A 10271-nucleotide genomic window follows, 5' to 3' on the forward strand; every position below is an offset into this window, starting at 1 on the left:
CCAATCAAAGCTACTGTACATATAACGTGATTTGACTTCATTTTATCTGTGGCCAATGACCTTGAGCCTTCTTGGATGGGCACTTCTAATATAACTCTATGGCAGCACCCAAGGGGCTAAAATGTTCTAGCTCTACCCTTAGACTTGGCGGTGACGTAGTGTCCCCATGAGTAACACAACACTGAGCCAATCACGGCACAACGCTCCAAATTTTCTGCTGGCTTGACCCACCACCACAGAAAGCACCTAGCTAGGCTAAAACACTTGCATTTAATAGCAGGACTTATGCCACGTTCAAAACAACTCGGAACTGGGCACTCGGAAATCTCCCCGACTTCTGGATTCAGTGCTTTCAAAATAACTGGGAACTTGGGGGAAAAAAACAAGCCCTGAATGGGGAAAAATCGATTTGAATGGTCATCCAACTTGGGAACTCGGCCCCTCTGTAGAGTTCCGACCGGAAGATCAAGGACGTCATGATTTAACCTCTTTAAAAAAAAAAATATTTTCCCAAAAAGCTCCCAGTTGTCTTGAACGCACCAATTTCAACCAGAGGATTTTAGAATTTGTGCGCCGGCTCTCAGGTAACCATGACAACGGACGCAGCGACAGGGTCAAAGTTGATTTATTAAAAAAATAAAAAAATCTGTCTGTTTCACAGGGAAACCGACAGTCTATAAACATTCTACCGAAGTATAAATTAAATGTAGTTTTGACCAGCGACACTTGTCGCATTCGAATTGTCTACAGACATGAAGATAGACAAAGTCTAAACCAGCCTTTAGGTTAGGGACGTCTCAAGGATCCCGGATTGCATTAAGCTTTTCTATGCGCGTTATTATTTGGGTCATTGAACGATTGGCAACTGTGTAACAGGTAAAAATATTGTTTCATTGGCATTTAACTAGTGTACGACAACTTGAAATTATTGGATATCTGCAGTCCAGCAATAACATGTAAAAATAACAGATATAATGTTACCTGGCTAATAGTACAAAAGTGGATGTGATACTCGTTAGCTAGCAAGCTTACAGCTAGCTACAGTAACTAGCTAGCTAATTTAGCTGTTCATTCTCGTTTTAGCAACGATGGCAAATAGTGTCAATTGTAACATTACAGATTATGCGTTTTAATGCATTTGTGTGATGCTAGCTAATATGTTAGACTTCTATAGAACCTCGGCTAATAGCTTGCTAGCTAGAGTTGAGTTAGCCACCTGTTGTGTTGCTACGCGCAGAATCAATATTTTCACCTTGTGAGAGCTAGTGAACACTAACGTTAGTAGCTAGCTAACTAGCCAACAAATATTATTTAAGAACAGCTACCTGTCATGCCATGGTCTCTCGTGCAGGATTTTGAACCAGCCCCAGTCTAACATACCTGACTAATCAACTTCTCCTCGGTGTTGAATTAAGTGTGTTTATGCAGGGCTGGACCAAAAGCCTGCAGTTGCAGCAGTTCTCTGAGAGGAGGCTTGGCACCCCTGCCTTACGTTTACCCCTTCAATGTTTGCAGTTCTGAACGGACAGCCAGGAGACGTGTAGCCTTCTAATGGCTATGGAGAGTTTGGTTTCCTGACACACTGCTCAGGTCTATCTGGTTCCTTCAGAGTGGAGTTGAGGGGAAAGAAGTTAAGGATTGTTTAAGTCTCAACGTCCTTTGTCATCCTCAGCTTTTTCCCCCACACAGACTGCCTCACCTCACCCATGAGTCTACCGGCCGCCCCGCCCAGTTATGCTGAAGCCATGGCAGGGGACAAGGAGCAGACGTACGGTGGAGTGATGGTGGCAATGCCCCCCTACAGTGACAACCTGCCCCCCATGCCCCCTCCACCAGTGCCCATCCACACCAGCTGGGCCTACGTGCACCCCAGTCCCAGTGAGTCGAGGGGCAACATGGTCTACCTCCTTATCTTATAGAAATGGAATTGCTATGTCCTAACTAACCCCCTTTTTTTTTATGTTCTCCCTAATCTTCCTGACCTAGATAGTCTGTGTGTATGCATTGATATGTAGGCTACGTGTGCCTTTATTTTTTTTTTAATGTAGTTCTGTCCTTGAGCTGTTCTTGTCTATTGATGTTCTGTATTATGTTACGTTTTATGTTTTGTGTGGACCCTGCTGCTTTTGCAACAGCTAATGGGGATCCCAAAAAAAAACCAAAATACCTAATCCCGTTTTATAACGTTCTCCCTAATCCCGTTTTATAACGTTCTCCCTAACCCCGTTTTATAACGTTCTCCCTAGTCCCGTTTTATAACGTTCTCCCTAGTCCCGTTTTATAACGTTCTCCCTAGTCCCGTTTTATAACGTTCTCCCTAGTCCCGTTTTATAACGTTCTCCCTAGTCCCGTTTTATAACGTTCTCCCTAACCCCGTTTTATAACGTTCTCCCCGTTTTATAACGTTCTCCCTAATCCCGTTTTATAACGTTCTCCCTAACCCCGTTTTATAACGTTCTCCCTAACCCCGTTTTATAACGTTCTCCCTAACCCCGTTTTATAACGTTCTCCCTAACCCCGTTTTATAACGTTCTCCCTAATCCCGTTTTATAACGTTCTCCCTAGTCCCGTTTTATAACGTTCTCCCTAGTCCTGTTTTATGGACAGAGTTTAGCCTTGCTTGTTCATCATAACTGTCTTGGTGTGGTCAGTGCGTGGCCACTGTTATTCCCAAGAGTATTGTCTTTTCATTCCCCCCACACCCTCTGGACCCAATTTGTATCGCTGCAAAATGATCACGTTAAAAGAGACCAGGTCACTAACTTCATTGTACAATGTCCAGAAAATAGCTTTTTAGCTTATACATGTAAAACGAGTGTGGATTTGCAATACAGTCTCCAGATCTGTTGCATCCCAACCTTTTTGTTGTTGCAATAAGTTATGACCTGAGTTTTTAATGACACGGTCTGTTCTGAAATGAGTGCTACTTTATTTGCCCAGTTTTCCTCTCCCCTTCTAATTCTCTTTTTCTGCCTCTGTTAGGCCCGGGCTACACCAACCCCTACGCTTCCGACATGTCCTCTCCCTTCTCCGACCCCAGCACCAGCGACAGCTTGGATGGAAGCAGCTGGGAGGACAAGAACATCCGACGCATGTTCATTCGCAAGGTGAGAGGCTCTAGTGTCCTTTTTTTCCTTTTGTCAACATATTTTTATTGACAAAAGGCTCACCGCCATATCACGTTCAAGAGGTGGGGGATGAGGTTTTGGTTCGGTTAAAATTCTCTGCTGTATGCTATTAATGGTGATTTGTATAATTTACAGGTGTTTCTGATACAAGACAGTGATCGAGAAATAAGCCATTCATGGAATAGCTAAGCACTTTTGATCAATCGGCCATCAATTTCTAATGAGTTCTCTGGACAACTTTTTCTTCCAAACTTCTCTGCGTTGCTTTCCTATATTTACACCTAGTGCTTGATATAATGTTCACCCATGAAAGGATGAATTAATTCAAGGTTTATACAAATGTCCATTCAATAGAAAATTATGTCAGAAAAACAGTAGTCCAAACCCCATGTCTCTGAATACAAAACGGGGACTAAATATATATTAATTTACAAAGCTAAGACTGAATTTCAATATCCACCCTCCGCGAAGACAATCTTCTCCCTTTTTTCACTGTGTTTTTCTGAGTCTTTTCCTTTAAATTGCCATAGAAACGGCCCCTCTCAACTTAGTTTGATCGCCAATATAGGCACTGAAAGCCAAGGATCTGTAGGTGAAAATTACAAAGGTATCAAGTTGATTTTGATTGGTCCAACCAGTGGAAACGCCTCCAAATGTTACCACCTCACATACCAAATATGGAAGAGATACAACCAAGAGCGGTGCAGTCTAAACTAGCAACGGTCACAGCAAATTAACGTTTTTATTTCATCAACACTGTCAAGTACAAGTCTGTTTTCTACAATATTATAGCCTCAACAATCTAATGATTCATTCTATGTAATTGATAATGACATAGGGCAAAGAAAACAACGTTTTGACACACACACACACACACACACACACACACACACAGCAGTGAGTGAACACCCTATATACAGCACTAATGTGTAGCACCACCGTGTCTAAATGTTGTTCTGCCTGAGCTAGGCCATTTCACTGTGCCCTTCTTGAATGGCCACAGTGAGTGTGTCCATATTTACCTTGCTGGATAGTCTTCTTTTTTTTTTTTTTAAGGACCAAAACGAGCTTACTTCCTGTTGTAACCACACTCTGTTTCTCCTTGTCGTTGTTACCATATCTATTGTTTTTAACCGCTTCCTGTTTCAACAAGTCATGACACCCATCATTTCTGAACCATCTGAGATGGTGGGTGTCAGAATCCTCTTTCTTGTGTTAATCTGTGTCAGTTGGTTTAGACCCGTTCTTCTGTAAGGTTGCTGCCCCTATCATCGCAAAGCCTGTCTCTCCTTTCTGGGGAGGTTCCCATTGCTTGGAAGGCAGTCTCAGTTCATCCTTTATTTAAAGGGGGAGATCAAGCTGATCCTAACTGTTCTATTTTGCCCTGTTTATCAAAAGTGTTGGAAAAACTCATCAATCAACTGACTGGCTTTCTTGATGTCTATAGTATTATCTCTGGTATGCAATCTGATTTCCGCTCAGGTTATGGATGTGTCACTGCAACCTTAAAGGTCCTCAATGATGTCACCATTGCCCTTGATTCTAAGCAATATGCTGCTATTTTTATTGACTTGGCCAAAGCTTTTGATACGGTAGACCATTCCATTCTTGTGGTCCGGCTAAGGAGTATTGATGTCTCTAAGGGGTCTTTGGCCTGGTTTGCTAACTACCTCTGTCAAAGAGTGTAGTGTTTTAAGTCAGAAAATCTGCTGTCTCAGCCACTGCCCGTCACCAATCCTTGGCCCCACGCTCTTCTCAATTTACATCAACAACATAGCTCAGGCAGTAGGAAGCGCTCTCTCCATTTATATGCAGATGATACAGTCTTATACTCATCTGGCCCCTCCCCGGATTTTGTGTTAAATGCTCTACAACAAAGCTTTCTTAGTGTCCAACAAGCTTTCTCTACCCTTAACCTTGTTCTGAACACCTCCAAAACAAAGATCATGTGATTTGGTAAGAAGAATGCCCCTCCTCCCACAGGTGTTATTACTACCTCTGAGGTTTTAGAGCTTGAGGTAGTCACCTCATACAAGTACTTGGGAGTACGGCTAGACGGTGCGCTGTCTTTCTCTCAGCACATATCAAAGCTGCAGGATAAAGTAAAATCTAGACTTGGTTTCCTCTATCGTAATCGCTCCTCTTTCACCCCAGCTGCCAAACTAACCCTGATTCAGCTGACCATCCTACCCATGCTAGATTACGGAGACATAATTTATAGATTGGCAGGTAAGGGTGCTCTCGAGTGGCTACATGGTCTTTACCACTCGTTATGTGTGTTTTGTCCTATATTTATATTGTATTTATTTTTTAAATTTGTTTTAAATCCCAGGCCCGCATGCCATGCAGGAGGCCTTTTGGTAGGCGGTCATTGTAAATAAGAATTTGTTCTTAACTGACTTGCCTTGCTTAAATTAAAAAAATAACATTTTGATATGGAATGACCCATTTAGTCTTTCATTAACTCTTCTCTCAATCGTCCTCTTCTGACACTGTCCTATTGTTTTTTTAACACTCTTTACATCACTGTCAAAAGACTACCGTCAGAACGTGAAATCATGTGTCAACAGTGAGTGGTATTTCATCAGTAGAGCACTAGATGTAACCATAGAAACGTAGATCAATCTTATCTGGTAGATAGTATAGTGTGAAACAATCTATCGTGCCGACCTGAACTAAACTGCGCTGTCACTTTTACATTATCTTCTTCGGCAACTATGTTGGATGGTTACCAGGCCAGTTCAGTGCAGCTTGGTTTGGCTCGGCTCGATTCGCCTCAGTACTGTGTAAAGCCCAATAGTGTCGTCTGTCTCAGTATTGTGTAGTTCTCACAGCTGGCCTCTTGTGAGAGACGCTCTAACCGGTCTTATTTCTATCCTCAGGTTTTCTCCATCCTCATGGTCCAACTGTTGGTGACCTTTGGTATCGTGGCTCTCTTCACGTTTTGGTGATGGCCACTAACATGAATCTACACTCCAGAAAACATTTGAGAGCCCAATTTCACAAAGCATTTTTTTTTTTAACTGGCAAACTCTGGTTATTTTCCGAATGGAATAAACCCCAAACACCTTAACATGTGCAAACTTTGCACGTGTACAAATGCTTCGTTAGAAAATGCTGTCTCCATATTGTGATCAAAAATGTATTCTCAACTTCTAATATATACTGAGTGTACAAAACATTAAGAACAGATTGCTAATGTTGCATTGCCACCACCTTTGCCCTTAGAACAGCCTCATTTCGTTGGGGCATGGACTATACAAGGTGTCGAAAGCATTCCACAGGGATGCTGGCCCATGTTGACTCCAATGCTTCCCACAGTTGTGTCAAGTTGGCTGGATGTCCTTTGGGTGGTGGACCATTCTTGACACACACGGGAAACTGTTGAGTGTGGAAAAACCCAGCGGCGTAGCAGTTCTTGACACAAACTGGTGCGCCTGGCACCTACTACCATATCCCGCTCAAAGGCACAAATGTTTTGTATTTCCCAGTCACCCTCTGAATGGCATACATTCTCAATTGTCTCAAGGCTTAAAAATCCTTCTTTAACCTGTTTCCTCCCATTCCTTCATCTACGCCGATTTGAAGTGGATTTAACAAGTTACATCAATAAGGGATCATAGCTTTCACCTGGATTCACCTGGTCAGCCTGTCATTGAAAGAGCAGGTGTTCATAATGTTTTGTACACTCGGTACATGCTGTGTGCTTCTCACTGGATGGTTTGATAAAGATGAGGCTAAGTAAAAAAAAATCTCTATATATCTGGAATGAAAAATGGGTGCCCATCCATTCATAAGTTGTTAAAAACTAATGTATTCTCTCTCACTCAACTTTACAGTGAACCAGTCCGGCAGTTTGTGCAGTACAATCGAATCCTCTACCTTGCCTCATAGTGAGTATCTCCAACATTATGTGCCGTCTACCAATGCCAAACTGGTAAACTAAGACTTGATGCATATCATAAAATGACTTAAAGGTAAGGATGATTCATCCCAATGTTCACCTCGAAGTTGGGTATTTAAAAGGGAAGACATTTTCTTACCTTGAAAGCAGCAACTTGTCCATTTATTGTGTAGATCTTTGGTCACCAACCGGTCAGTTGCGATCGACGGGTCGATCTTCAAGGGATTCCTAGTCGGTCTCAAAACATTTCTGTTAAAAAAAAAAAAAATCCTTGCGTTCTTATTTTTTAGTATTCATTTCACGCTGTTGACAGTAGGTGCACTTAATTCAGCAGCCCTAGCGCCGGGAAGGCAAAGTGTTTCCATTTTGAACCATTTCATATGTCTGAAGGTAGAACTCCGCCTACCTGGCAGACCCAGAGAGCAAATCAAGTGCACCTATAGGACTACCGCTGGCCAATCAGATAGCTCAGATCACGGTGCCTGTACAGTTTCCTCGCGCCGTAGACTGTTAAAAAAAAAAAGAAGCCTCGGACGCTCTGCAGAGTTGATACTTTGAGATTTTAAAAACTATTGAAACCACGACTAGAGAGAGACTCAACGAATACAACAAAGAGCTGCTGTTTTAATGAGTAAGTTCATGTTTAATTTGTTATTCAGCACAATACATTGTTCAACACTTTTATAAACCATAGAATGCACTGTAGCTGCAATGAATGGCTAAAGCAAAGTGTTCCGTTACACTTGTTATTATTATTAGCGTCTCTTTTTTTTAATATCGAGGAATATTTCACTTTCTCTGGTCATTGGAGTAAACATGAATTGGTGCATGAGGCAGAAGTAATGCAATGCAACTTAAGTTTTGCCATCAGCTGCAAGACCGTGACCCCTTTTGTCAGCGGAGGGAGGGAGAGAGGAAGGAGGGTGAGATGGGTGAGAGGCAGCCTTACCGCTGCTCCCTCCTTCCCCACTGACTGACCATCAGATGCAGGCCGTCAGGCCAGTAAAAAGAAAAAGCCAATTATTACGCTCACTCAGCTGTGCTTCACAAGTAATACAACAAATGATCTATTACCAGTGTGATCATAGACCTACATTTTGTAAATATAATTTCAAAATGGTCTCAGAAGAACAACATTGGCAGGGCAATTCAAGTATAGCCAATATGTAGTGATAATGTATTGGGCCTATAGCCTACTGCACAAACCTCAATGCTACAGAACTGTTTTTAATTGGTTAATGTTGCATAGGATTATGTTTTTTAAGTCATGTTTAAAAGAAATCTGAGGGGTAGATCTTGCCTTGCATTTTGACTCAGAAAGTAATCTTCACTCAGAAAAGGTTGGCGACCACTGGTGTTGATCCTTCAGTGAATGTTGTTATTTTCGGTGGTATTCCCACCATTTTAGATGTGGTGTTGTCGTTATTGGATTTAGGTGCACTCATATGGTACTCTGAACTGACCCGTCATAACTGCTGACCACACAACTGTTCCTGTTCCAGCATTACCTTCATGGGGGCATACCTGGTCCTAGTGTGCAGCACAAGTGCCCGGTAAGAAGCCAAGTCTTTACATTTACATTTTAGTCATTTAGCAGATGCTCTTATCCAGAGCGACTTACAGTAGTGAATGCATACATTTCTTTTATTTTTTTTTCTCGTACTGATCCCCCGTGGGAATCGAACCCACAACCCTGGCGTTGCAAACACCATGCTCTACCAACTGAGCTACAGGTCCCCTGTGGCTCAGTTGGTCAATCTACCAGTTGGTCAATACTACCAGTTGGTCAATACTACCAGCTTTACTTTTACTATTATTTTGTATTTCTACCACTTTCTTTGCCTTTTTATTCTTCTTCTTTACAACATTCTCAATACATACTTTCATAACTAAAAGATGGAGGCACTTGACTTTAACATGATCTATTTTTTATTGATGGCTATTTGATTTTTTAAATAAAAAAATATTGAAAAGGTTTTATCTGGCTAAGCTTCTCAAGTCTTATCTCATGAATTGGTGCTCTGTTCATACTAAAATGTTGTCATTGTATCCCGTTGTCTTTTTTAAATTTTTTACAGGCGACAGTATCCCACCAACCTCATTCTGTTGGGGATATTTGTAAGTATCAGCCAGAGGTACAGCATCTTGATAGTTAGTGGTATGCTTAGTTAGTGCCTCGATGATATTATGACCATTTTACTGACATTGTGGTACTCCAAATGATGTGAGGCGCAATTCATACTATACATACTACTCTGTAATATTTTTGTGTTTGTGATTCTCTTCTTGTCTCCAGACTTTGGCAATGTCTTACATGGCAGGAATGCTGGCTAGGTAAATTGTGTGTGTGAATGTAGACTGTCCACTCTTTTTCTACATGTGTGGAAATGCTGTCTAGTGACCTTTTTGTTGTTGTTGTTGTTGAGTGTATGACGGGTCACTTTGTGTGTGAGTGTGTATCAGAGGTGGTAGTAACTTGGTTATCCTTCCTCTGTGTCCATAGCTACCACAACACTAAAGTGGTGATGCTGTGTGTGGGTATCACCGCCATGGTGTGTCTGTTCATCACGCTCTTCTGTTTCCAGGCCAAGGTGAGCTGTTACAAGCAGATGGCGAAGAGCACAATCTGTGTTTCTCTCTTGTCAAGTTAAATCATTCTGTTTTGTGGAAGTAGTGTCATTTTGATCATTTAACTCGGTTGACTTGACGTCATTTTGATCATTTAACTCGGTTGACTTGACGTCATTTTGATCATTTAACTCGGTTGACTTGACGTCATTTTGATCATTTAACTCGGTTGACTTGACGTCATTTTGATCATTTAACTTTCGGTTGACTTGACGTCATTTTGATCATTTAACTCGGTAGACTTGACGTCATTTTGATCATTTAACTCGGTAGACTTGACGTCATTTTGATCATTTAACTCGGTTGACTTGACGTCATTTTGATCATTTAACTCGGCTGACTTGACGTCATTTTGATCATTTAACTCGGTTGACTTGACGTCATTTTGATCATTTAACTCGGTTGACTTGACGTCATGACATGCTTAGTCATATTCAGCAGAGAGAAAAACGTAATGGAACGTTCAGATGCCTCACTGACATGTAAAATAATGAATCATTTCTGCTCTATTCATTACATTTCTATTTGCTATGTTTGCCTGCTGAACGTGGCCCCCTGGTTTTCGGTCTTGTCTTGACGTTGTGTTCCAGGTTGATTTTACGTCGTGTCAC

The 10271-nt window shown here is 41.6% G+C and overlaps 1 protein-coding gene across 4 annotated transcripts in view; it reads left to right on the forward strand.

Annotated features, from left to right (window-relative positions):
• The first annotated feature begins 494 nt into the window (after positions 1 to 494).
• The window catches only part of faim2a (Fas apoptotic inhibitory molecule 2a), a 15632-nt gene continuing 5855 nt past the window's right edge, over positions 495 to 10271 (forward strand). The window contains exons 1-10 of one of the 4 annotated variants that reach the window (XM_014188263.2): positions 495 to 584; positions 1673 to 1878; positions 2983 to 3107; positions 6011 to 6075; positions 6968 to 7021; positions 8535 to 8585; positions 9111 to 9150; positions 9329 to 9366; positions 9536 to 9623; positions 10251 to 10271. The exon at positions 10251 to 10271 is cut by the window's right edge and continues 75 nt beyond it. In XM_014188263.2, coding sequence (XP_014043738.1) covers positions 1707 to 1878; positions 2983 to 3107; positions 6011 to 6075; positions 6968 to 7021; positions 8535 to 8585; positions 9111 to 9150; positions 9329 to 9366; positions 9536 to 9623; positions 10251 to 10271 — 654 coding nt within the window. In that variant the 5' untranslated portion in view covers positions 495 to 584; positions 1673 to 1706. Of the gene's footprint in view, positions 585 to 622; positions 877 to 1672; positions 1879 to 2982; positions 3108 to 6010; positions 6076 to 6967; positions 7022 to 8534; positions 8586 to 9110; positions 9151 to 9328; positions 9367 to 9535; positions 9624 to 10250 lie in introns of those variants that run through there. The other 3 variants (XM_014188258.2, XM_014188281.2, XM_014188255.2) reach the window with 3 other exon arrangements.

Source organism: Salmo salar, chromosome ssa03 (assembly GCF_905237065.1).
Source record: "Salmo salar chromosome ssa03, Ssal_v3.1, whole genome shotgun sequence".
NCBI lineage: Eukaryota > Metazoa > Chordata > Actinopteri > Salmoniformes > Salmonidae > Salmo > Salmo salar.